Source organism: Momordica charantia (assembly GCF_013281855.1).
Source record: "Momordica charantia cultivar OHB3-1 chromosome 1 unlocalized genomic scaffold, Mcharantia_2.0 BLBB01000001.1, whole genome shotgun sequence".
NCBI classification, from domain to species: Eukaryota; Viridiplantae; Streptophyta; class Magnoliopsida; order Cucurbitales; family Cucurbitaceae; genus Momordica; species Momordica charantia.
The window spans coordinates 22,662,346-22,688,941 of record NW_028275157.1 but is presented as its reverse complement, the minus strand read 5'-3'; the positions used below and the strand labels follow the sequence as shown (position 1 = coordinate 22,688,941).

The 26,596-nt window shown below is 31.9% G+C and overlaps 3 protein-coding genes, 2 long non-coding RNA genes and 1 other non-coding gene across 10 annotated transcripts; 4 read left to right on the top strand and 2 right to left on the bottom strand.

The window, feature by feature from the left end:
- Window positions 1-5,865: 5,865 nt before the first annotated feature.
- Window positions 5,866-6,903, bottom strand: LOC111012501 (uncharacterized). Its single transcript, XR_002601589.2, has 2 exons — window positions 6,605-6,903; window positions 5,866-6,093 (listed from the first exon to the last, which is right to left on the bottom strand). It is a non-coding gene; the product is annotated as an uncharacterized LOC111012501 (long non-coding RNA).
- Window positions 6,904-7,136: 233 nt separating this feature from the next.
- On the top strand, window positions 7,137-7,209 carry TRNAE-CUC (transfer RNA glutamic acid (anticodon CUC)). The gene has a single exon. It is a non-coding gene; the product is annotated as a tRNA-Glu (tRNA).
- A 3,223-nt stretch (window positions 7,210-10,432) lies between these two features.
- On the bottom strand, window positions 10,433-20,906 carry LOC111012291 (uncharacterized protein At4g18490). 5 transcript variants are annotated; one of them, XR_002601546.2, is made up of 15 exons: window positions 20,637-20,901; window positions 19,446-19,536; window positions 18,967-19,090; window positions 18,465-18,653; window positions 17,568-18,332; window positions 17,084-17,266; window positions 16,322-16,507; window positions 16,046-16,226; window positions 15,841-15,908; window positions 15,713-15,752; window positions 15,422-15,577; window positions 15,055-15,165; window positions 14,878-14,962; window positions 11,090-11,320; window positions 10,433-10,997 (listed from the first exon to the last, which is right to left on the bottom strand). XR_002601546.2 is itself a non-coding variant. In XM_088126595.1 (15 exons), exons 2-14 carry the CDS (start codon window positions 19,507-19,509, stop codon window positions 14,897-14,899), a joined length of 2,247 nt encoding a protein of 748 aa, XP_087982721.1. In that variant the 5' UTR covers window positions 19,510-19,536; window positions 20,637-20,906; the 3' UTR covers window positions 10,433-11,320; window positions 14,878-14,896. The 5 variants fall into 5 exon arrangements, 4 of the variants coding, with proteins under 4 accessions (XP_087982721.1, XP_022142072.1, XP_087982714.1 ...); XM_088126595.1 differs by adding an exon at window positions 16,659-16,750 and having other exon boundaries at window positions 10,433-11,320; window positions 16,322-16,529; window positions 20,637-20,906; XM_022286380.2 differs by having other exon boundaries at window positions 10,433-11,320.
- LOC111012293 (uncharacterized) lies at window positions 15,078-15,834 on the top strand. Its single transcript, XR_002601547.2, has 3 exons — window positions 15,078-15,168; window positions 15,444-15,598; window positions 15,686-15,834. It is a non-coding gene; the product is annotated as an uncharacterized LOC111012293 (long non-coding RNA).
- Window positions 20,907-21,647: 741 nt separating the features above from the next.
- Window positions 21,648-23,457, top strand: LOC111012427 (HXXXD-type acyl-transferase family protein). Its single transcript, XM_022286573.2, has 2 exons — window positions 21,648-22,584; window positions 22,660-23,457. The coding sequence occupies exons 1-2, from the start codon at window positions 21,764-21,766 to the stop codon at window positions 23,201-23,203; spliced, it is 1,365 nt and encodes a 454-aa protein (XP_022142265.2). The 5' UTR covers window positions 21,648-21,763; the 3' UTR covers window positions 23,204-23,457.
- Window positions 23,458-24,405: 948 nt separating this feature from the next.
- Window positions 24,406-26,504, top strand: LOC111012251 (magnesium-chelatase subunit ChlI, chloroplastic). Its single transcript, XM_022286328.2, has 3 exons — window positions 24,406-24,673; window positions 24,840-24,946; window positions 25,326-26,504. The coding sequence occupies exons 1-3, from the start codon at window positions 24,568-24,570 to the stop codon at window positions 26,373-26,375; spliced, it is 1,263 nt and encodes a 420-aa protein (XP_022142020.1). The 5' UTR covers window positions 24,406-24,567; the 3' UTR covers window positions 26,376-26,504.
- Window positions 26,505-26,596: the final 92 nt, after the last annotated feature.

Genomic DNA, 26,596 nt, shown 5'->3' with positions numbered 1-26,596 from the left:
CATTAGAAAAATTAAGTTAAAGAGAAAGATGAAAAACCTTTTAGATATAAAAGAAATTATAGAATGAGATAAATTTTGAAAATAACCTAGTTAAAGAGATTAATAATAAGGGAGAAAATAAATTAAATGGGGATTGGGAAAAAATTTTAGAGAGAGAACATTATAAAATGAGGAAAATTTTGAAGATAAAAAAAAGTTGTGAGAAAGAAAAAAGTTTGTAAGATAGAGGGGGAAACTTTTATAGTTACAAAAAGTTCAAAGAGATTCAAAATAACGTTTTGAGAGAGAAAAAACTTTTTAAAATGTGAGAAATTTTAAGAAAAAAAGCTAAAGTTCCAAAAAAAAGCACTTTTCATGGAGAAAAATAATAAATATAATTAGAGGAAATTTTTTAACATTTAAATTTTAAAGAGTTTTAGGGAAAAAAAATTGGAAGCGAAAAAAGTTTTTAAAAATTAGAGGAAAAATATTTAAGAGAGAAAAAAAGTATAGAATGAGAGGGAGAAAATTAAAAAAAATAATAAGTTAAAAGAGTTTTACAAAAAATTTTGAGAGAAAATTTTGGCTGAGGAAAAATTTTGTAGAGAGAGAAACGTTTATAGAATGATACAAAATTTTGAAGAAAAAAAATGAAAGATGTTTTCAAAAATTTTGAGATATAAAAATATTAAAAAGAGAGGGAAAAAAAACCTTTTAGATAGAAAAAATTATATGTAGAGTGAGAGAGAACTTTTTAACATAAAAATTTAAGATAACTAGTTAAAAAGAAAGATGAAAAAGTTATAAAATGAGATTAACAAAGACTTTTAGGGTGAAATATGTTAAAATGAAATATTAAAAAACTCTTAGAGATAAGAAAGTTACGGAAAATTGGAGAAATTTTAAGGACAAAACAGTTAAAGAGATTTTAAAAAATTTGAGAGTGAAAAAAGCTAAAAGATTTGAAAACTTCTGAGGGAAAGAAAAACATTATAAAATGAAAGAAATTTTTAAGGTAAAAATGTTAATCGAGATTGAAAAAAGAAGTTTTGAAAAAGTAAAAAAGTTTCCAAGAGCGGGGAGATTTTTAATAGAGAGATTTTGAAGAGAGAAAAATAGATAAGAAATACATGAAAAAAAAACTGTAGAATAAGAGAAATTAATTTAAAAGCGATTAAAACATTTGTGAAGTAAAATAAATTAAAAGGAGATTTGGAAAAACTTTTAGAGAGATCAAAAACATTATAAAATGAAGAAATTTAAAGATAAAAAAAGGTAAAGAAGAAAGTTTGGAAGAGAGAGGGAAAACCTTTAATAGAGAAAGAAGTTATAGAATGAAAGAAACATATTGAAGATAAAATAGTTAAAAAGATTTTTAAAAACATTTGAGAGAGAAAAAAAACAAAAATAGGGCAAAACTTTTAGAGGAAACAATTTGTAGAATTAGAAAAAACAGTGAAGAAAAAAAGGTTTAAATAATTTTAGGAAAAAGATTAGGAAGAAAAAGTTAAAAAGAAAGATGAAAAAACTTTTAGATATATAAAAAGGTTATAGCTAGAGAAATTTGGAAGATAACATAGTTAAAGAGATTCATTAAAAATTTTGAGGGAGAAAAAAAAAATTAAATGGAGATTGAGAAAACTCTTATAGCTAGAGAGAAACAATTATAAAATAAGAGAAATTTTTAATTAAGATAAAAGAAGTTAAAAGAAATTAAAAAAAAAAAAAGTTCTGCAAAAGAGAGAAAAAAGTTTGCAAGCCTATTGTTAGATAGGTTTCTTAGAATGAAAGAAAAATTTTGAAGTTATAGTAAGTTAAAAGAGATTTACAAAAACATTTTGAGAGAGAAAAAATTATAAATGAGAAAAAAAAGGTAGAAAACAAGTTAAAAAGAGAGGGAAAAAACCTTTTTGTAGAGAAAAATAATGTATCAAATGTGAGAGAACTTTTTAACATTAAAAATTAAAAGAGATTTAGAAAAAGAAAATTTGAAGAGAAAAAAATCTAAAAAGATAGAGGAAAATTGTTTTAGTGACGGAAAAAAAGTATAGAATGTGAGAGAGAAATTTTTGAAAAAAATAAGTCAAAAGAGTTTATCAAAAAATTTTGATATGAGAGAAGATTTTGATACAATGTAATTAGAGAAATTATAGAATGAGAGAGAAAAAAATTGAAGCTAAAAAGTTAAGGATGATACTAAAAATTTTAGAGAGAAAAAACATTAAAATGTAATGAAAAAGCTTAAAGAGAAAAAAAAAATCACATGTGGAATGAGAGAATTTTTTAACATAAAAGATAGATAATGAAAGATAAAAAAGTTATAGGATGAGATTAACAAAAAAAACAGAGAGACATAGAGAGAAAAATGGTTAAAATAAAGTTGAAAAACTCTTATAGATAGAAAAAAAAAAGTTATGAGATAAAATTTAAAGACAAACGAGTTAAAAAATATTTTAAAAAAAGATTTGAGAGAGAAAAATTAAAAGAAAAAAGATTTGAAACTCTTTTAGGAGAGAAATATTATAAAATGAAAGAAATTTTAAAAATAGAGTTTATTTTTTTTAAGTAAATGTTAATAGAGATTAAAAAAATAGGTTTCAGGAAAGGAAAAAGTTTGAAAGAGAAGGAAAACTTTTATACAGAGATTTTGAGGAAAAAAACTTAAATGAGTTTTTCTAAATTTTTGAGAGAGAAAAATAGTTAATAAAAAAAAACCATTTCAGAAAATATTTATAGAATGTGAGCAATTTTGAGATTAAAAAAAGTCAAAAGAGATTTAAAATTTTGAGAGAGAAAATATATTAAAAGGAGATTGGGGAAAAGCATTATAAAATAAAACAAATTCTAAAGATAAAAAAAAGTTAAAATAAATTAAAAAAAAGTTTTGAGAGATCTTGAAAGTGAGAGGAAAAAACTTCTAGAGAAAAAAAAAGATTAAAAGAAATTTACAAAAATGTTTTGAGAGAGAAAAAAAATTATCAAAAATCAAGTAAAAATTTTTAGAGAGAAAACAGTTATAGAATGATAAAAAAAACTGGGAAGAAAAAAAGTTAAAAAGTTGTAGAGTTTAAAAGTGTTAGTCGAGATAAAAAAAAGAAATAAAGATTTCAAGAGGGAGGGAAAAGCTTTTATAGAGAGATTTTGAAGGGGAAAAAAATAAAAGAGTTTTACAAAATTTGAGTGAGAAAAATAATTAAAAAACATGAAAAAAAAACTTTTCGAGATAGTAATTTTGAAGATAAAAAAATTCAAAATAGATTAAAAATTTTGGGAAAGAAAATAAATTAAAAGGAGATTTGAAAAAGCTTTTAGAGAGAGAAAATTCTAAAACGAAAGAAATTAAAAGGAAAGTAGAAGAATGTTCGAAAGAGAGGGAAAAACTTTTTTAGAGGAAAAAAGTTATAGAATGAAAGAAAAATATTGAAGATAAAAAAGTTAAAAAGAGATTTTAAAAAACGTTTTGTGAGAGAGAAAAATAAAAAATAGAGTAGAATCTTTCAGAGAGAGAAAAAAATTATAGAGAACGAGCAAAAAGCCGTGAAGGAAAAAAAAACAGTTTTTTTGAAGAATAGGAAGAAAGATGAAAAAAACAGATGAAAAAAAAAGTTATAGAATGAGAAATTTTGAGGATGGCATTGTTAATGAGTTTAACAAAAAAAAATTAAAGGAGAAAAGAAATTAAATGGAGAATGACAAAAAAAAACTTTTTAAAGAGAGAAAAAAAATTATTATAAAATAAAAGAAATATGCTAGATAAAAAAAAAGTTAAAATCAAACAGGGGATTTTGAAAAATAGAAGAAAGGAAAAAAGTTTGCAAAACAGAGGGGATTTTGTAGAATGGAAGAAAATTTTTGAAGTTTAAAAAAGTTAAAAGGAGATTCACCGAAATCTTTTTAGAGAGAAAAAATTATAAAATGAGAGAATTTTGGAAATAAAAAAAATTCGAGAGAGAAAAAAAAGCCTTTTATAGAGAAAAATAATGTATAGAACGAGAAAAAATATTTGAATATTAAAAATTTAAAGACGTTTAGAAAAAAAAATTGGGAGAGAAAAAAGTAAAAAAAACATTTAAGTGAGAGAAAAAAGGATAGAATGAGAAAAACGTATGAAGAAAAAAAAGGTTAAGCGTTTAAAAAAAAAGTTTTAAGAGAAAAAGTTTTGATACAGAAGGGAAAAACTTTTAGAGAGAAAAAAATTATATAATCGGCGAAAAAAATTTGAAAAGAAGAAAAAAAGTTGATCATGGTTTACTAAAAGAGAAAAAAAAAATGTTAGATGGAGAAGAAATGGCTTTTTATAGAGTTCATAGGTAGAATGACAGAAATTTTAACATAAAAATTTAAAGATAACTAGTTTAAAAGAAAAAATGAAAAATATATAGAATGAGATTTAAAAAAAAAAGGGACTGAAAATGGTTAAAATGAAAGATGAAAAATGGGAAAAAAATTTGAGAGAGAAAAGTTAATAAAACAGAAAATATTTGAAACCTTCAAGAGAGAAAAACATTATAAAATGAAAAAATTTTTGCTAATAAAAATATTAAAAGAGATTAAAAAAATAAGTTTTTACATATGAAAAAGTTTTCAAGATGGAGAGAGAAAAAACTTCTATAGAGAGATTTTGAAGGAAAAAGCATGAAAAATAGTTGAGAAAAATATGAAAAATCTTTTCGAAATAAAAAAGGTTATAGAATGGGAGAAATTTTGAAGATAATAAAAGTTCAAAAGAGATTAAAAAAATTTTTAAAAAGAAAATAAAAGTAAAGGTAGATTGGGAAAGAGAGAAAAATATTATAAAATGAAGAAATTTTAAAATAAAATAGTTAAAAGAAAGCTTTTGGGAGAGAAGAAAGTTTGAAAGAGAGAGGGAAAAACTTTTGTAAAGAAAAAAAAAAGTTCTAGAATGAAAGAAAACTATTTAAGGTTAAGAAAAGTCATTTACAAAAATATTTTGAGAGAGAAAAATTTATAAAATGAAATAAAAATTAAAGGGAAAAAAATTTATTGAGAAAAATAATGTATAGAATGAGAGAAAATATTTGAACATTAAAAATTTCAAGTGAGAAAAAGGTTAAAAAGAGAGAAAAAAAGCTTTTAGAGTGAAAAAAGGACCGTAGAATGAGAGAATTTTTTGAAGATAAAAAGTTCAATAGAGATATTTACAAAAAAAGGTTTTGAATGAGAATCTATAGAGAGAAAATTTTATAATTAGACAAATCTTTTTAAGAAAAAATGCTAAAGAGTTTTACAAAAAATTTTGAGAGATAAAAATAGTTAAAAGGAAAGATGACAAAACATTTTCGAGGCAGAAAAAATTGATATAGAAGGGTGAGAAATTTTGAAGATGAAAAAGTTAAAAGAAATTCACAAATAAATTTAGGGAGGAAAGAAGTTAAAAAAAGATTTGGCAACCTTTTAGAGAGAGAAAAATATTATAAAATGAGAAAAACTTTGGATATAAAAAAAGTTAAAAAGAGAAAAAAAAAATTGAGAAAGAAAAAAGTTTTCAAGAGAGTGGGGAAAACTTCTATAGAGGAATTTTTTTAGAAGTTTTTAGAATGATAGAAGATTGAAGATAAAAGTTAGAGGAATAAAAAAAAATGTTAGAGAGGAAAAACATTAAAGAGAATTTCAAACAAAAATTTTAGCTGAGAATAACATTATAAATTTGAGAGTAGAAATCAAAATTTCAAAGAAGAAAAAAAAAACAGAGAGAGAAATAATCGAATATAAACAAACAGAAAGCACTCCCGTCCACAATCATGAACTTAAAAAACTGCTCTAAAAAATTAATAACGCGCTAACGCCACAGAAAAAGCCCAAAAAATTGAATACAACTAAATCGTATGGTGAAAGGAAAAATAAGAAATAATGAAAAGAAGATGATGGATGAAAATGGGAATTACATAACATACCTCTTAACAGTCCTGTGTGTGGGATTTGGTATATGCATGCAAATTAATTAGCTTACAATATATTCTCAACCTGTGGCTGGGTTCAGAACAAGAACATCATCTTTTTAATTAATTACCTCGTTAATCTGCTCCAATCTTGTTCATTTCCGAGTTTTTGGTGACCGCCGGCACAGTGGAGGAAATTAGAATATATTATTTTCTGAAAGAAAGCAAAATCACCAAATTAGTGAATTGACTAAAATATTATCTGTATGTAACTAATTATTAATTGCATAAAAAATTAAAGAATTCGATACATAGTCCGTCGTCAAGTCCAAATAATAAGTAGACCTTAGTTAAGGTTTAGGGTATGAAAGAACACATAGAAGTTTGATCGATGGAGAAAATAAAGGAGAAAGTAAAGGTCAAAACCCCCAAATTTGAGACCCAGATGGATGAATTAATAGTTTGTACAAAACCACACATCAGATTAGAGAGATCTCACTGGATCCTCCATCGATCTGAGTATTCAAAACTAATTATAAAATTTGATCGATGAAAGAAGTTTCAAAGGCAAGAGAAATTAAGAACGAACATAAGTACGTGTATATATATATGTGACGGATCGAAATCAAGAACACAACACATGACATGATCTAGATGTAATTAATCAAATAATTATAATTAAGTAGCGCATACGAAGAAAAGGATGAAGAAGAGAAAGAAATTACCGGAATTCGAAGAGAGGATTGTGATGGTGATGATCGTAATTTCCAGTTTGGAGCGGCGAAACCCTAATTTTTTTGTCCGACGATTGTGATGGTCTGATGGAGGAGATCAGAAGCTATGCAGCTATTAGGGTTTTATAGAGAGAGAGAGAGAGAAATTGAGTAATACAAACATTAAATGTAACCGTTGGATTGGAGGCAGAGCACCACGCCCCGCGCTCACTTCCAACGCTCCAGTTGTTACACGTCCCATTCACAAAATATTTTATTTTTTTACCGTTGCGTTGACTTGGTCAACTTTCACCACGCTCAACAATTACACCTCTCACTCACTGTCATTTCAGTTTCCCTCGGGTAAATTCTTTTTTTTTTTTTTCCCTTCCAAATTTGATTCTATCTTCCATTCAATACCAATATTTTTTTTCAACCGAGATTTTATTTAAAATATAGAAAGAGAATGGTGATTCATTTAAAATAGTCAGAGAAGATTTTGTAAATTAGTTAAATACATTTATATCTAGCAATTGAACAAAAATCCGTTGTAGTCTAGTTGGTTAGGATACTCGGCTCTCACCCGAGAGACCCGGGTTCGATTCCCGGCAACGGAATTTTTTTTATTTCGGAAAAAACCAAATTTGGATTTAATTATAATTTGAGAGAGAAACTAAAATTAATGGAAATATTTCGGTACATTTAATATTAAATTCTCAAATCTTTAAAAACATTTAACATTAAATTCTTAATCTTTTAAGGTTTTTAATTTTTTAACCTTGATATATTAATTAAAAGTTCTTTATTTGATCCTCCCATAAAGCCAAATCAATATAGTGCATGTACTCCTTTATTAACAAATAAAGTGGATGTCTTGTTAAATTATTATTTTATTAATATGACAAAATATGATCTAACCATCAAGAAAATCTATTTCTTTTAAATGACATATTTGTCTAACCTTAATATATTTAAAATTTTCAATTAGTTTATGTAAAAAGAAATAATTAACAAAAAGGATATGTCCACAAACAAATTTTATTTCTAATAATTTAATAACATATTCATTTTTCTTAATTTTAATTAATTTTTGGAATGATCTAAAAGATAGTTTTTAATATAATAAGGGAAAATTAAAATTTTAAAAAATTAATGATCAAATATTACATTATCTAAAAGATTAGGAATTGTTGTTTAGCCAATTAATTTCATTTCAAATCAAAATGAAATAATAAAAATGATATAAAGCCAACCTAACCAACTCAATTACACATATACATCTTCAATAAAATAAAACAAAAAAATTTAAAAAGAATCAGAAGTTGTTGAACTAAAAAAATGTATGTTAGAAAACAAAATAGTCCCTAAACTTTCATTAATTGACGATTTTGGTCCCTGAACTTTCGAAAATAACGATTTAGTCCGTGTACTTTAAAATCGATTATATTAATTTAAAAATTAGGTTAGATTTAACGAAAGTATGACGTTGCTTATCTATATGTACAGACTACCAGAAAAAAGACTTTCAGAGATGCGCTAAAAGCTCAAATATGTTGCTAAAAGTCTTAGTGACGTTTGGCGTTTCGTCGCTAATTCCCGTCGTTTTTACTTTCAACGACATTATGAATTGGTTCAATCACGGGGAGGTTCAAACTTGGTCCAGACTTAAAAAAGAGTGAATAATTTTTATCTTTAAAATTACAAGTTTTACCACTTTTTATTTCGATAGTGTAAATATAGTCACTTCTTCAAATTTTCCTATTAAATATTAAGTACTAAAACACATTACATTCAATGTTGGTTTTGTACGGCTAAATAAAGTAGAGGCTCGTAAAAACTTTAAACGCCACCTAAATTTTTATTTTATTGTTATTATTATTATTATTATTTTGAAGCAAAACGGCACCTAAATTGCTACATCATATCACTAAATAAAGATATAAATCAAGGATCTAATTTGACTCCGAAAAAATATATACCTCTCGTTCACATTCACAATTCTATACTAAAAGTCGAGTTTCAAATCAGAAAACCATTTTCGAAAACTTGTGGAATTAGAAAAATACTTTATTAGTTAAAAGGTAAATCTTCTGTGTCAACAGAAGGGGAAAAAAACAAGTTTAAAGATTAAAAAAATAATAAAAAAAAGGTGCTTTTTGAGCAAATTAAACACACTCTGGTCTAATGAAATATTATAAATATTATAGGAGAAATTAGATCTTGAATTCAAACTGCGTCATCCAGATATTATCGTGCACCAAAGTGTTATTATTACAAATTAAAAGTCAAATATTTTTGCACATAATTTAGTGTTGAAAACGAATGGTAAATTTGTTAGATTTGTTGGCGGCCACGTTGGCATGCATTTGAAAATTAAATTGGTAAATATAAATAAATGCGCAGCCAAAATAATGGAAACCAACTCAACTTTGCAATTATAATTTGGACGCAATATTGACCCCTTTTAGACTACACAACAGCCTCCTTTCATATATTATTATGTTTTAAAATAGAAACCAGAATCTGGCCTTGTTTTGTCCTTCTCATCCATTTGGAATAAAAACTAAAAAAGAAACAAAAAATAACGTCTTTTTTTTTTTTCTCAGCTTCATTGTCTTCTTCGTCGTCGTCTTCTTCTTCCTCTATATATATATATGGTGCCTTTGCTTTTGCAATTTCTCTTTTCCATCTCAGTGGCGGCTTCTTTGACACTCTCTCTCTATATATATATTTTGATAGCACATATAAGAGATATTAGGAATAAAAAAGTGTTCAAATAAAAAACAACCCTAATTGTATCTAGAAGTTTCTAGTGAGGTATCTACACAAAATAGTTTTCTCTAAATTAATTTTGAAGGTTGTAAATAAATATCTAAGGAAAAGACTCTAGAAATATCTTAACCTCCTCGAGGGATTATAGAGAATTCTTTAAATAAGGATAGATTAATTAGAAGTATCTAACTAGAATATATATACGAGATATAAGAAGGGTCTAGAAAAACCTATCTACTTAGATTCCAAAGATCCTTCTTCGGGAAGATCATGTCCCCACGTATGAAAGTAAGTGGTATCAAGCAAGTGAAAAGAGATTAGTGAGAGAAGGAAAAATGCTTATCCATAAAAAAATGTATAAAAAAAGATTAAAAATACTAGTAGTGAAAGTAATTGTTATTCGAAAGCATGTGAACGAGGACAAAACATGTTGCAAGGACTCATGATTTCACTCACAACTCAAGCCAAGATGGTGGGATAAAAGTCATTTGATTTAAGTTAAGCTGTTGAAAAATAGTGTAATTAACGAAACGGATAAAATTCATTTGATTTAAACTCGAGCGATCGATTTACCATTATCATCTCCTCGAGATCAGTATCACCGAGCTAGTACTGCTCGAGAAGAAGATGAGATTCTTTGGTGAAAGTGCAAAGGAGGAAATAAATTATTGTCTATCATCAAGTTATCAAACTATGGGTACTTCTTTATGTAATATTCAAGTAGATAAGTAGTTCGACTGGAAGAGAGGATGGAGGGTGAACATAATCCTTAAAAGCAAATTTTAAGGATATCATTCTGTCTTAGCAAATTACTTCTTTAAAAAGTAAGTTATATATATCTATGGTTAAAATATATATATATATGTATATGACAACAGTGACCATTCAAATTAATAATTAAAAACATTCAACCGAATGTTTGTCACAAAAATATTTCTGCTCTGGTATGAAATAAGAAAAACTATCCAACACTGTAATTCTGGTTTCTCAACTTTGAATCATGAATTAAGCCCTGAACATTTCTTACAACAAAATACAAAATACGAAATAGAGATATTAACTATTAAATAGAAGAAAGTAGGATTACATAATCTTATCTATTCAGCTCAAAGAGAGGTAGCCTCCCTCAAAACCATTTACAGCTTTGTGACGTACGTGCATCTTCTTTATATATATAACACTTTAGATAATGTTTGGTTTCTGGGTCAACTTGGTATTATAAAATCGACATACGTCATTTATGACAAATTTGGTCATAAAAAGGGACACTATTGATTACGTTACAATTTATTTTCTTGTAAGAGTGAGTTCATCTCTTGACATTAGAGTCTACAACATAAAATTAGTAAAATTTGAGCACAACTCTTTGGTGGAATACAAGAAACTTATATTGAAAAGTTCCAATCTCCACCTCTACCTTCGTAAAAAAGTTGGTAAAATTAGTGATGGTGGGCATCAGGTCCTCCAGGAGACAGACGAGCCACCTTATGGTGATAGTTGGTTCCCGAGCTGTCGACTGCGACCAACCCGATGTGAAATTTCTCCTTGGGACCCAACAGCGCCGGCCGGTATGATTTCACCGGAAGAGGGAGGCTTGGTTCTGAGTATAAACCAAGAAGTCGAGATTCAGACCCTGCAAAATAGGAGAAGGCCAAGAAGAGGCAAATCCAGAAGTTAAAATTGGCCATTATTGTGTGCCAGTTTATGTGAAGAGTGAAGAGATACTTTGTAGCGTGCTGCAGAGCCTCGAGATGTGGCTGGTTTTTATACTCGCCAAAACCATCTATTTTGATCTTCCTTTTTCGTTTCCCTACTGAAATTTATTGGTTCTAATAAAGAACTCAATCCTTGTCCTTTTACGTAGCATCAATTATAGGGTGTATTCTCGCCAATGAACCAGAAATTTTTTAGAGCTGTTCTCAGAGTTTTAAACTTTACATGTTTCTATCCAAGTACCTGCAATGTGTGTCGATAAAAAATAAATAAATAAATAATCCACAACCTAACTTTATGAGAAGAATTGCCTATTATTATTATTTAAAGAAAAGGTCTTTGGGATACGTACGTGACAACTCAATCCTCGTCAAAATTAAAAGGAAAAACGTCAAAGAACTTGAAAATTTTGATTCCTTTTGATCTATATCACTATACACCAATCGTATAAAAATATTTTTACTATTAACTAATACAAGTGCTTCATTGGTTTAAAAGACCAAAGTAAATCAAAAGGATTTAGAGAAAATAAGTTTCAAAGATGACCACTTATCTAGAAAACTTTCTAGGAATTTTCTTGACAACCAAATATAGTTGAGAAATGTTAAAAACGGATAATTTATTAATGAGCAATTCTTTAACGGTGGTTGGGAGAGAAGTATTTTCCAAACTTTTATATTTAAAATGCTAAATTAAAACAAATATATAATAATGAATTAAAATATAAATACATGGTACCATGGGGAGCTAGTGGTTTTGTCATTTGTGATACTGCGGTTCAAATTTTCATTTAGTATATCCGATTTGGGCAAAGTAGGTGAACACAATTTGCCAACTATTTCCATGCTCGAAAATTAATCATATTTAAGAAAAAGATAAAATGGTAAGTGCTGATAACCATTTTAGTTTTTAGTTTTTGAGTTTTGGTTTTTCTTATTTTTGATTTTTAGTTTTTGGGTTTTTGTTTTCCATATATGTTTGATTACCATTTTTATTTTTTGTTTTCACAAAACAGAAAACCAAAACACGTTTGATAACCATTTTTTGTTTTTTTGTTTTTAAAAAGTTAGAAAATTAAAAATACAGAGAAAATTCTATGTAAAGTAGAGATGACAATAATGTGGGTGCGAGTGAGGATGCTCTCCCCCATTCTCGTGCTCGTGAAAATTTGGAGTCTCCGTCTCCACCTCGTTCTTGGGTCCAAGAGATGTTCTTGAGAAAAATTATCTGTTTTATAATTGTTTTTAATTATTTTTAGAAATTAAGTATAAAAAAGTGTAATAAATATATATTAATTATTTTAAAAAATGGAATCGGAGACAGGGACGGGGTCGATACATGCATATCCTATTTTTGGGACCCTACCCTACGGAAATTTTTTACAAGTTTAGATAGATGTAAATAAACTTTTGGAAGATAAATTTTAGAGAGATAAATAAAAGATTAAGAAAAAAAGAGTGAAATAAAAGTTAAAGACAAAAAGAGAAAAATTATAGAGAAAAAAAATAAAGTCGAGAGAGAAAGATATGTTAAAAGAAAAAAATATTATAAAGAAAGAGCTAAATTATAGTAGAAACAAATTTAGAGATAATAACAAGATTCAAAATATAATTTTTGGAAAAGAAAAATAAATACAAAAATAAATAAAAGTTATCGTGAAAGAAAATTGAATGAGAAAATAAAATATAATTTTCAGATGAAAAAATAGATTACGAAGACAAAGAAAAATTATAAAAGATGAAATTTTAGAGACAAAAAAAGTTAAGAAAAATATTAAATTTTTAGAAAGAGAATGAAACTGTATGTTAGAAAAAAAAACAAAAATACATAAAATTTAGAGAGAAATAAATAATAATAAATATTCAAAATACGAAAATTTTAGAGAGAGAAAAACAAAGGTTTTAGAAAGAAATTTAAAAATAAAAAATTTTAGAATGAGAAATAAATTTTGTAGAGATAAATATGATAAAGAAAAAATAAGATTTTGAAAAACAAAAACCTGTTTTTGAAAAGTACTTTTTTGTTTTTGAAAAAATAGTTTTTGAAAAACAAAAAACACCAAATTGAATGGATTATCAAATAAACCTGCTTTTTAAAAACTAAAAATCGAAAACCAAAAACCACACACACATATATATAAAACTTACTTTTTAAAGAAGTAATTTGCTATTGCTTTTGAGACAATAATATTCGAATAAAATTTGCCTATACCCAGAAATAAAGGATTATGTTCACCCTCCATCTTCGAATATTATTCTGTCTCAATCATTCCTTTAATTCGTTGAGACAAAAACTGCAACTAATATTGAAAGAGACAAGAGATTCATATGATTGGAAAATCCTGCTGCAAATTAAAACTTCCAAAGTAACGAAAGCTTCTTAAAAATTCAATGCGCTTGAGCATTATCTTGTATCCACTAAATTTGCTTTACAGCCCACCATGACCTAATATTCGGCTTCAAATGGTCCCAAAATATTGATAAATTGTGGAGGCTGAACTTAAATGCAACTTTAGGTTTGTAAGTGATAAAATTCGGTTCCAAAGTACCAATTCAATGCGGTACATAAAGCATCTATAATCTGCGATAAAATTTGAGGCACTGCCAACGGATTTGAGGCCCAAAGTCTCATGTGGATTGACCTTCTTCTTTCTGTTTTTTTAGTTACCTATTGACGATGCCCCAAGGATAAACATGAAGAAGCTTAGATTTCCTATTGAGGTTGCTCTGGATTTTAAATAAAATCGGATCCAATTAGCTTAATTCTATAAATTACAATCCTTCCATATGAATAAATAAATATGTCCAGAAGAGACCTTCGATGTGAAAGATAGTCCTCCTCATCGTCTGAGTTCTACTTGATATGATCTATTTCCTTCAGTTGACAGAAGTAGGACTAAAGCTTCTTTTCCTGGTTTTTTTTTTTATTTGGTGTAGGAGAGAATCTCAATTCTAATCCAATAAGTGCATGCGTGTAGAAAATTATTTACCATTTTCTATGTTTGATTTTAGGTTGAGACTGCCGACTTACATTTTAAAAATAACAATTGTCTTATTATTTCCCTGTGGCCACGTTCTGGTATTGCGTATACTTGTGCAGATTTGTGGAAGGCATTGAAAAGAATTGGAAGCTTTGGAGAGGAAAAGAAAGGTAGATATTGGATGAGGTTTAAAGAAGAAGCGGCCTCAAAGTCATTGCTCCAAGCTGACGAGTCCTGGTCCCAATATTGCATAAAACAAGCTGTCTTTTTCCAAAGATAAATGAAGTCAAGGCAAGCAATTGCAATTTGGCAACTGGCAAATTGGCCGACGCAATACAGTGACCCGAATTGGAAAATGGAGCTTATTTTTAGGTGCATACTCTTTTCATAACTGAGAACGGGAAAGGCCATTTTGGTTTCTAATTTCGTCCATAGTGATGAAGGGTGAACTACTGAACTGGTTCCAAAAGTGTCTTCTGCAGCTTGAGTTAATCTCAATGTAGTTTAAAAGTGCTTCTGATAAAAACACCTATTTTAAAAGCATTCCCGAACCCACTTAGTTTAAATCTCTATTGAATCGATTTTCTTCAGTCTTTTATCAGAAAAATAAGATCTACCTATAATCCAAGTTTTCACTCCTGATTCATAGGTGCGCATACATTATTCATTGTGCTAGAAGACTATATTTCATGAATCCCTCAGTAGGGAACATGAAAACGAGTACTACTACTGACAATGCAAAAAAATGTAAGAACTTTCTGCCTAACTAACCCAATGAAATGTGTTGAGAGGGTCCCGAATTTTGGTTAGATATGCATACCTGTAAATGGAATTATGACTCAAGCTGCTTTTGTCTGAAGCTCCTTGGACAGCAGTTTGGCCGCAAATTTCTGAACCTTCCTAATGTTCGAGCTGGTGAAGGAATGAGGCTTCAAATGATGGATCGAGAAAAGAACAGCCGAAAGAAAAGAAAACAAAAAATGTCATGGAAGGATATCTTGTCCTCGAAGATGGGATGATTGAGCATGAGTAGATTACTGTTGTTAACAATAACTCGGACTAACATTTCCTTGGCCTCATCATGCTTCTTTCTCAGCATATTACAGATCTGGTAAGAAATTAAAACAATAGATCCTTCAGCTCTCCATATCAAGTTACTCTGAAAGTGAAATGATTGTATTTGCAATGTCAGTCAAAGCATTTAATTTTCTCATGCCCCCCAATTAAAGGTTTTTTTTTCAAGTTTAACATTTTTGTACACTTCATTTTTATTGAATGTCTCTTGCTCCATTTTTTTAAATGAAAAGCATTAGAAAGTTACAGCTCAATCTGACAAAAGACAAAAGGATCTACAATTTACTTACATCTTCAAGCTCCCGTGAATAGGCGTCTGCTTTTTCGACATTTCGATCATTTTCCAGATCCAAAGATATTTCCAATTCCATCGTATTAGGAACGTGAGGGTTTTCAATACTGGAGGCTATGTGGTCATGGGAAGCATTGGAGGTCATACCTTCCACCTGATTTCACCAAAAAGAAAGGTAAACCGAATGTAATAATGACATAAAATGACTCATGTTTGTTTTCTTAAATTATTTATTGCATATTCAACTTTCTCATTTATGTAGATCACAAACTCCAATTCATTGTGCAACCTGTTCTTCTATCTTCTTCTCCAACGGCTCTTTGGAGTTTCTGCAAGTGATTTGGGAAAACAATTCATTAATCAAGAGAATCGTCTAGTAGATTAAAAAGACGAATGAGGTTGATAGTATGCCGTCACCTAAATCCAATAGGTGATACAGAGAGGCGCTTTAGAGGTTTTAACAACATTGAATCTGCATTTGATTCCTGTGCAGTTTGTTGGGTAAAAATCTACTCGAAACTTATGGAGAAAGAATTTTTGAAATTTTTTAAGTTTTGAGATCAAAAAGCAAAATTATTTTAGACATCTCAGTGAAGTGGAATAGAGGGCTAAAGATATAAACCTCCAGTGCTTTACGCTTCATGTTAGAGATTAGAAGATTTTGTTTCTCAGCATTTTCAGTACAATAGCCAATGTCTAGTCTTTTACTTCTTTGTCCTGCTTCCGTAGTTTGTTCTGAATCTCCAGATTTCCTTTCTTTCTCACGTCCAGTACTTGATAGAATTTGCTTTCCTCCAAACGCCCTAGACAAAAAAAGAATGATGTGATCTTACAAATATAACCAGTATATTTCAGAGAGAGTTTTGAAAATATATATATAAACGTATCAACATCATACCAAGAAGTCTTCAAGCTGGAAAGGTTGGGAAATATTAAGCTACTTTTAATTGAACGAAGTTTACTCTCCTGAGCTGAAATGATCTTCAGACTTTGACTAGGTACCGTTGATAGTTTCAGAAGTTCCGAATTGCAATGTGTTTGAGTAGTTGTTTTCACACATGAATTGCTAGGAGTAACCCTGGCACTGTAAGAATAAGACAAGCCAACTCGCAGTTAAAATAAATATATATATTATTCTGCATAGCCTTGTCAGGTATAGATGATTCCATCTCAAATTGAAGTTTAAGGCCTAGTCCAAATATAAAATAGGGAAACCATGTCTCATCCTAAAGTACAAAGCTTTCCATAGCTCTTTTCACTTTGTACTACAACTGGAGGTATTGTGTTTGCTACTTTATTATGCGGTTGAGAGTCTCTGCAAAGCTTCCTGTGATTTTGCATATAATCAGAAAAAAAACATCGTGGGAAAAGTGCAACCTTCAACTGTCACGAATTCTGAAATCCAAAATTTTAAAGTGCAAGGACATCTAACAAACTGAAAGGTTTACGTTAAGAAGCCTTGCTTGACATCAAATCAAACTCCAACAAATCCAATAAGATGTTTTCGTTTGTTGTTAGTCTACCATCAAATATCATATCATATAGTCGACCAACTGGCCTCTGATAGTGTTATTGCAATCAAAGTCATGCTTCTAGAGGTTTGCTTAATATAAAGTACATTTGAGAAACAAGGAGAATTGGTGATTAGAAAACATCTTACCCATCTCCAGTTGCTGGAGTTTGATTTGAAACATCAATTCTATTCTTGCCTAAAGTGAAAAGTTTCGTACTGATAGGTGATGATTGATGTAGTTGAGGTTTGCTAACAACATCTGTCCTTGACGTGGAGGAATTACCATCGATTTCTCTTTCTTTCACTGTCACTTTTCTTACTGGGGTTCCTCTGCATCAGGAAATTTCAAAGAAAGAAAAGATGTTATGAGATAACATCATTCATTTCATTAAAAGCTCAAAAATGGATGTTCTATCCATAATTGCACAACGTCTCTAACAAAACTCATTTAAAATGAGTTTGTACAAAAACATGAGGCAAAAATTCCCTGCTGTAGATTTGTCTTTAATGATCTTCCAATTTCCAATGGAGAAGATCAGAATTTGTTTTTCTCAGTAAATTTTCGTGAAAGAATATCTATCTTTTCATTTATTACTTTAATTTTAATATAATAAAGAATAAATATGTTTACCTGCATAAAGGAATTGTAGGCAATTTCAAGTTCAAATTTCTATTTTCTCTGATTTCCTGGGGGTCAGGCAGAAGCTTCCTCTGCACATCTGAATTGGAACGATCTCTGAGGTCTAAACGAACTTCAGCTAGTTGAATCTTGTCAACAACTTCATTGGGGGTGCTGCATTCTGACTTATCTTCCTCTGTGTGATTGCTCTCTGGTGCACAGAGAATTATTGGAGACAGATCTTTTTGAGGCAAGTTTTTACAGCAAGTTACATCAGAGTCTATGATTTCATCAGTGACATTTTCAGTTACACCTGAAACTACTCTTAGTTCCCCACTCGTTGTACGAATATCGGGCTGTGGTTCTGAAGTACATTCAGGTGCATAATTTCTGGCAATACACTTGATAGGTACATCATGAATGGCTAGGTTACTACTCTTTGACACTTCTTTCTCAGACAAGCAACCTTTTTCAAGTTGTTCCTCTTTGTTTGTAGTTTGCACTGCATTTATTGCTTCATGTGATGTGCCATCCACAACTTCTGACTCTAGCTCACCACGACCTCCCTGAAAGTTCTGAACTTTAGAGCTGGTCTCTTTTCCTGATGCTGGAAGTATCTTAGTTATACTATTATCAATTGCAGTATTTTCTTCAGCTATGTGGATATTAGAAGCTGCAAGGTCAACTCTAGAAGAACAAACTGCCCTGGTATCTTGCTTTCGGTTACAAGACCTTTCTCCATTTTGTAAGCTTTTACCAACATCAAAGCTATCCAATCTTATTCCAGACAGAAGTAGTAATGAGAAGTTGTAAGTTAAGGATCAAATAGGATAGCTGTCTAAAAATCAAAACACGAATTGTAAGAAATAAGAAGGTCCAAACATTCCTCTAAATGTCTTCTCCACTTACTCTTTAAAATCAAAAGAGAAATTTAAGCTGTCTATATCCTTTTGAAGATTTTCATTGGGCGATTCTTCTTTGCCACTACTCCTAGCCTTTTCAGTCTTTTTGGGCGAGCATGAAAATTCAAGATCTGACATGTCCATCTTGAATGATGATAGCTTTTCAAAACTTCCATCCAGATTGAAATCAACATCCCTGAAGAAATGAAACAATACTTTTCAGTTACATGAAGCCTTATAAATTTTTTTCTACCATAGCATTTGATATTCCACACCATTGGATCTTTTATGCATAAACATGACACTGACTCCATAAAAAATCATTAAAAAAAAAAAAAAACATGACAATGACCATAAAGCAAGTGCAAAGAAATGATTTTTCCCAAACATTTACTGTAGATACAAATATCAGTAACTGAATCTAATGGAGGCTTAAAAGATGATGGGAGGTCGTCTATCAAAAAAGACTGAATTTCCATATAGTGACTCAAATTTTTGGCAATACTTACAATGTCCCGAAATCAAAGGCCTTATTCTTGGCTTTGGAGACTGTGCCAAAACTAAAGTCCATATCATCCTCTGCCACCGATATTGATTTCCAAGAGTTCATAAATTCATCACCAATGTCCTCATCTGTGCCAAAGATGAGTAGAAGGTTCATAACATACTTCTTTAGGATCATAAAGTCAGGACTTTAGCCATTATACACTATTTGCACATGACATCTGACTAATAGATAGATCAAGTTGCTTCATTATGATTCATCCTATGCATAGAATGCTGATTTGGCTTTCAAAGATTATCAATCTCTTATTTACAACTCATTTTTTATAGTTTCAATTTTGTATACCACTAGCCTAAAAGGAATCTGCTAAACACTGACTACAAATTAAATATTTAAGTCGTTAATATTACATATCTCAGGAGGGTAATAAAAACAAGTTACTCAGTTAAGTTCCTCCTACATATGTAAGCTTAAAGTGTATACCTAATAGGGTATCCTTTTTTCTAAGATCGGTAGCTGAAGATGCTCCTTTCCTTGATTCTGCCATCCGCCTATATTGGACTCAATTTGACCTCTACAAAAAGTGAGCGGAAGATGATATTTCCACATAGAGAATAACTATTTGAAGATGATGGTTCCACTAAGCATTCATCAAAACTTCTCAAAATTTTCTATTAGACCAAAAAACAGAATTGAGAAGAAATAGTCGTTTTGATAACCAGAGATACAAGGCCAAGATAATGAGATATTAAATTAAATCAATTTGTTCAAATGGAAACATAGCCAGTGAAAATATTAAAAATCAACAAGCTGCAAGCTGCAGAACTGCACTAATTGCTCTACACATGGAAATGTAATCAACGATTAAACACAAACAAGCTGCAAAATAGCACCAGGTCATTCTTCGGATGGGGAACCACAAACTCCGGGGACTAGTTGAATACAGATTGCTTGAGGAAGTGCTCCAGAGAGTATTATCTAAAGTTGCATCAGCGCAGACCTAATTCATGTAAGAATGATGCTCCAGATCGAAGAAAGAAAGTTAAGTTATAATGTGGTCAATACTGAACAGAGCTCGATATGTACAATGTACAACAAGCACCTGTGCTGATATGCTTAAAGAATGATAAGCTTATACGATACTAATTACATAATTAGCATTAGATTCGGAAAGGCTGAAGGCTATAGTAAATTCCAGCTGAATCAAAATTGCCTCAACTTTGGAATGAACAAAGGTGAAATGGATGAATGAGATCGACTTGATTCAAGCAACTGAATTCACGTAGTTGGCGAAATGAGGAGCACGTGACTATATTTCGACGAAATTATCAAATAAACTCATTCAGTAAAAAAGTTACCGATCAAGAAAAAGGCATCAAGTTTAGCACATAACGAAGCCAATGAGATTTAAACACCGACAAGCAAAAAATGCAGAGAATTCAGAAACTAAAATCTTCAAAGGATGACAGATAAGTTTCAAAAGAAATTCACGGAACTGGCTACGGATTCAGCGAGCAACAGCTTTTCTTCATTTTTTTTTCTTTTAACTGCCATTGAATGCTGCTGGCAAAATCCGAAAATACTGATCTAAGAAACAAAATACGCGATGAAATTTTCTCAAATAATAACATCTACGAGTTTGATCAAATGTTAGAGAGAGAGAGAGACAAAAACCTGGAAGTTCTGCGATGGAGATGCGAACTACGGCTGTATTTGCTGGAAGTGGCCGAGGCCAGAAAAGGCTTGGGTCGAGCAGGGAACGTGGGAAAACTTTGTTCAAATGTCTGTACTTATATGCAATTTTCGTGCTCGGGGAGCTGGAGGATCATTAGCGGTTACTTTTACCGCGCAAGATATGTAACAAATACGTTGATACTAAAATAATTCATAAAAATACGGATTATCCATAAACCCTAAATCCACTTTAATTTTGGGACTTTAACAATTGTTCTCTCAGATTTATGAAATTGCTACCAACAAACACAGACTACGAATTATATAATTAGAAATTGTGAGTTCGAATATATGCTCTTGTAGTAAAAAAAAAAATAGAATTTAATTACAATAAGCTTAATTTATGAGATAATTACTCAAATTAAAAATTCAATATAGCAAAATTTTCTAAAATTTTATTGAAATTTGCTGGTCTTATTTTTATTAAATGAAAAAAATATAATTCCAAATTCCAAGGACACTATTTCTTTAAAGATGTTCAAAATAAAATTTAGTAGTATTCAAAAGTTAAAAAAAAATAGTAATATTTCGTAATTTATTCACGTGAATTAAATCTTCTAAAACTTGTAAATTTGAACATATTTTAATAATTAAGGAAGGTATAATTTTTAAAATTAAAAGTCTTGGTAAATTCAAGTGAATAAAGTATTTATTACCATATGAATGGTTCAATTCCTCAATTCCCTTGCAATTGTTGAACTAAAAAAGATTGGATTTCACCCTCTCTTAAATTAGAGAATCATGTAAGATCCAACATACTTTTTGATTGAAAGTTCTTTTTAGTTCAATAAAACATGTCTGGGATGAAGAATTAAATTTGATTTTTTATTTTTATTTTTTTGCCAAAATTTATACTTAAACCATTGAACTATAATATGGTTGCCTTGGATAGAATTATATTTATATTTTTAATGACGCAGCATGCTCCACGTCGCCCCCATTTACCACACATCAAAGCAACCTACCCCTCAACCCTCCACACGCCACACTGAGGAGTTGAGTTTGGTGGGAAAGAGACTACAAAATCAAAACGCAGCGCCAGCAGCGTCCGCACCAACAGCCCAGCCATGCGAGTCACCATATCCGCAACCACTCCCATTCTTCCTTCTCGCCCCGCCTTCCCCCAAGCCCATGCCCTCCCTCTATCTCACCTCGACACAGATCCCAATCTCCGTGTCAGTTTTCGCTACCTTCGGGCTTATGTCTCCACCAACGCCCCGCCATCTGCTTGTCCTCCTCCCGATCCCTTCCACGTCATAGCCACTGCCCTCTCCTCTGCCCTTCTCCTCTACTACCCCCTCGCCGCCACTCTCCGCCGCCGTCAACTCCACGACCACCGCCTCGAGCTATTCTGTGCTCCGGGCCAGGGCGTCCCCCTGATCCGCGCCACCGCGGACTGTAAACTTGCGTCGCTGGATTACCTCGACGATCCGGATGAAACTTTCGTCGAACAGCTTGTGCCCGATCCGGACGAGAGCGAGCGGCTGAAGCACCCTTGTATGCTACAAGTGACGGTATTCGAATGCGGCGGCTTCACTCTCGGCGCTTCCATTCACCATTCTGTGTGCGACAGACTTGGAGCGACTCAGTTTTTCAATGCCATGGCCGAGTTGGCCCGTGGGGCAAGTGCAGTGTCGATCGAGCCAGTCTGGGACAGGGCAAGTTTGTTGGGCCCGAGGAAGCCTCCCCGAATTGAGGCACCAATCGAGGAGTTTTTGAGTTTAGAACAAGGAAACTTACCATACAGTCACTCAATTGGGCCGGTGGTGAGAGAATGCTTCCCTGTTACGGACGATCGTCTGGAGAGATTCAAAAGAATGTTGTTCGAGCAGTCCGGATCTCGATTCACCACGTTTGAAGCATTGGGAGCATATATATGGCGGGCCAAGTGAGTCGAATTCTACTAATTCTGCTAAATGTTTGTGGCTGGTCTTTGTTGTCCTGACATTTGGGGCTTTTTCAGGGTGAATGCCTCAGAAATTGGAGGGCGTGAGAGAGTGAAATTCGTGTATTCAACCAACATCCGCAAAACCCTAAAGCCGCCATTGCCGGTGGGTTACTGGGGCAATGGTTGCGTCCCGATATACATTGAACTCACAGCCGAGGAGCTCAGAGAGCAACCCGTTTGGGAGACGGCGAAGCAGATCCAGAGGAGCAAAATGAACATAACGGAGGAGTATGTTCGATCGTTCATCGACTTTCAAGAGCTTCATTATGGAGATGGAATAACGGCGGGGAAGGAGGTGAGCGCGTTCACAGACTGGAGACATTTAGGGCATTCGACGGTGGATTTTGGGTGGGGAGGTCCTATTACGGTGCTGCCACTCTCTCGTTCGCTTCTTGGGAGTGTGGAGCCTTGCTTTTTCTTGCCGCATTCTTCTGCAAATTCGAGCGAGGCCGAGGCGCCGGCGGGGTTCAAGGTCTCCATCGCTTTGAGAAAGACTGCAATGCCCGCCTTCAGAGAGGAGATGAAGAAGTTCGTTGACGATGATTTTGACGGCCGCTGACATGACGTGGCTATACTTGGACTGCACGATGATTTCTAATACTATTTCTTTTTCACACTAAATTGGTTGCAGGAGTTGACCTCGGACTTCAAAAGGCTGCGTTAATGCGGCATTTCTAATACCATTCTTTTTCTTCTCTTTTTTTTAAAAAAAAGAATTAGGGCAGCCTTTGATTTTCAATATATTAGTGAAGGGAGTGAATTTTAATTTTAGACTTTTAATTTTATCACTATATATTAGAATAAGTTTTTTAATTACCTTACACTAAATAAATTAGGCCATTAATACCTTCTATTGGTTAAGTTTTTGTCTATATCAAGAAAAAAAAGTTTAGTCTTAGTTTTCATGGTAGATTCATGATTAGCTACCAGAATTCTTTAGGCGATATTAGAGTAAAATTGTTTTGTTCAAACTTCATGATAGACTATTTATTTAAAAATTAATTTTCTATGTGTTTTTTGGACAATAAATTTGCTGGATGATCCTGGTTGAGACAAAAAAAGTAGTGTTAAAATGTTTTTAATGAGTTGGATTTCATAAGATTTGAGTAACTTTATAGGGTTGACAATATTCATAATTGGGATGGGGGCATATGTTATGATTTTAAATCTCGGTATTTTCAGTGGGTATAAAAAAATATTTGTTATATTTATAAGTATAATAACAGTTTTTTTTTTTTTTTTTGCAAAAATGGTAACCTTTTTTAACTCAAATTTTTCCTTTTCTTTTTTTTTTAATTTCCAACCTATAAGAGAGCAAGATATCCTGACCGTTAACTTCATGTTAAAATATTTACAATTAATTATTAATTCTTCCTCTGGATCACTGGATCATATTTGTGAGTATTCCTTTTTTAAGTTCACGGTTTGAGAAACTATAATTAGTCTATTAGAATAATCAATTCATCTACTAATTTATATTATTATCCATTTAACCAAAAATAAGTTTATAATTCCCCCCACAATATCTCTTAAAAGAGAAAAAGAAAAAAGAAAAAAATGGAGAAGAAGTAGCTCCTCATCACTACTATAATATATATTTTACTCCAAAATAGTGGAAGATATTATTAACACACAGTGGCCATTATAGTCATTAAAAAAAATAACCTTATTCATTAGCAATGGAATATATTTTTAGAAAAATATTTTAAATATTAAAAACAATTTTAGAAACTAATAAAAAGGAAAAAAAGGTAGCGATATGACTAAGCCAGGCAGGGACAGAAGGAGAAGCAGCAGTACGCTCAGAAATTTGGAGTGAAATCTATCCTCTCTTATCCGCAACCTAACAAATCAATACAAACCATTTATTCAAGTTGGGAACGAACCACCGGCGAGTGGCAGCCATAGTTGGAGAACTCGATCATGGCATTCGCTCTCGGAGGATCTTCCTCAACTGCGATCTTAGCCTCTCGATCCCTCTCTTCTCCCACCCCCAAGCATTTCGTCCCTCTACTCTCTCTAACCCCAGGTACTCTTTTTCGCTTTTTTTGCTTATTGTCGTCTTTTAACGCGTTCATCTTTGGTTCTTTTTATTCGTCTTCTGAGGTCTAATGTTTGAAATTCCGGCGATGCGAATCTCGAGTTTCAGCAGTTTTCGTCGAATTTAGAGATGTAAGCAGTTGGTAATTTTGCAGGTCATGGTAACGGGAAGAAGTCTTTTGGAAGTATTAGGATTCAGGGGAAGAAGGGAAGGCCTCAGGTCCAATGCAATGTTGCGACTGAAATAAACACTGTCGAGCAGGTTTGTCCCCCCGATTCTAGTAAGCTAGCATAAGCTAACTGTAAACTGCACTGTTAATATAAGGATCTGCTTGGATATGGAATGCTGTCCAGTTTTAGTAAAATAACCGTAAACTGGTTAGAATTGATAACATACCATTTTAAGCCTTTGCCAAACAATTTCTTGACTATTGCATTAAGTCGATGAAAATGTTTGGTAAGACCTGTACTGGTCAATGAACTTGAAGAATCTTGGTTTAGACAGTTCTTTTAGTATATCTATATGTTTCTTTAGAATAAAAAAGAAGGGAAAACTTTCTACCAGTGAAAAAATTAATGTAAAAAATGACTGGATTTGTTTTGAGATCGGATGAGTGAGAGTCATATTTGTAATATTTCAGGCCCCGAATATCTCAAAAGAAAGTCAGAGGCCTGTTTATCCATTTGCTGCTATAGTAGGGCAGGATGAGATGAAACTATGCCTTCTTCTGAACGTTATTGACCCAAAAATCGGAGGTGTCATGATCATGGGTGATAGAGGAACAGGAAAATCCACCACTGTTAGGTCCCTGGTTGATTTGCTCCCTGAAATCAAAGCTGTATTTGGGGATCCTTACAATTCTGACCCTGAGGACCCTGAATCAATGGGTATTGAAGTGAGGGAAAGCCTGGGAAAAGGAGAGAAACTTTCGGTGGTGATGACAAAGATCAATATGGTTGATCTGCCACTGGGTGCTACTGAAGATAGGGTTTGTGGGACTATTGACATTGAGAAAGCACTTACTGAAGGTGTGAAGGCATTTGAGCCAGGCCTTCTTGCTAAAGCTAACAGAGGTATTCTCTATGTGGATGAAGTAAATCTTTTGGATGATCATTTAGTTGATGTCCTACTGGATTCTGCTGCCTCTGGTTGGAACACAGTTGAGAGAGAAGGTATTTCCATTTCCCATCCTGCTCGATTCATTTTGATTGGTTCGGGAAATCCAGAAGAAGGGGAGCTTAGGCCACAGCTGCTTGATCGGTTTGGAATGCACGCTCAAGTTGGCACTGTAAGGGATGCAGAGTTGAGAGTGAAGATTGTAGAGGAGAGAGCCCGGTTTGACCAGAATCCGAAGGAGTTCCGTGAATCTTACAAGGCAGAGCAGGAGAAGTTGCAGCAACAAATTTCCTCAGCTAGAAGCTCGCTTTCTTCTGTGCAGATAGATCATGATCTGAAGGTGAAAATCTCCAAGGTTTGTGCCGAGTTGAACGTTGATGGATTGAGAGGAGACATAGTGACGAATAGAGCTGCAAAGGCTCTTGCAGCGCTAAAGGGAAGGGATAAAGTAGCTGCTGAGGACATAGCCACCGTCATTCCAAACTGCTTAAGACATCGTCTTAGGAAAGATCCATTAGAGTCCATTGATTCTGGTTTACTTGTCATTGAGAAATTTTATGAGGTATTTAGCTGAGAAAGGCAATACAAATGGCCTTATCATTGCAACTCCTTTTGTAAGTTGTAACAAATTGATACCGTCGTGCTTTTTGTAGTGTTTCCATTTTCTATTTATATGAGCAGAATTTTAAAGATTTTCAATGCACATGTAGTTCATACATTTGTGTATGGAGAGTACCATGATCACTGCTGTAATAAGGTCAGAAAAACGACCGTCATTGTCTATGCAATGCATAC

Bases quoted from the DNA above. Each gene is read 5' to 3' on its own strand.
- LOC111012427 (XM_022286573.2), top strand. From the start codon at position 21,764: ATGCGAGTCACCATATCCGCAACCACTCCCATTCTTCCTTCTCGCCCC. The intron at 22,585-22,659 runs GTGAGTCGAATT...GGGCTTTTTCAG, and splicing joins GCATATATATGGCGGGCCAA to GGTGAATGCCTCAGAAATTG.
- LOC111012251 (XM_022286328.2), top strand. From the start codon at position 24,568: ATGGCATTCGCTCTCGGAGGATCTTCCTCAACTGCGATCTTAGCCTCT. The intron at 24,674-24,839 runs GTACTCTTTTTC...GTAATTTTGCAG, and splicing joins TCTACTCTCTCTAACCCCAG to GTCATGGTAACGGGAAGAAG. The intron at 24,947-25,325 runs GTTTGTCCCCCC...GTAATATTTCAG, and splicing joins AAATAAACACTGTCGAGCAG to GCCCCGAATATCTCAAAAGA.
- LOC111012291 (XM_088126595.1), bottom strand. From the start codon at position 19,509: ATGGCAGAATCAAGGAAAGGAGCATCTTCAGCTACCGATCTTAGAAAA. The intron at 18,654-18,966 runs GTAAGTATTGCC...TCATTTCTTCAG, and splicing joins GCCTTTGATTTCGGGACATT to GGATGTTGATTTCAATCTGG. The intron at 15,166-15,421 runs GTAAGTAAATTG...ATTTCTTACCAG, and splicing joins ATTCACGGGAGCTTGAAGAT to ATCTGTAATATGCTGAGAAA.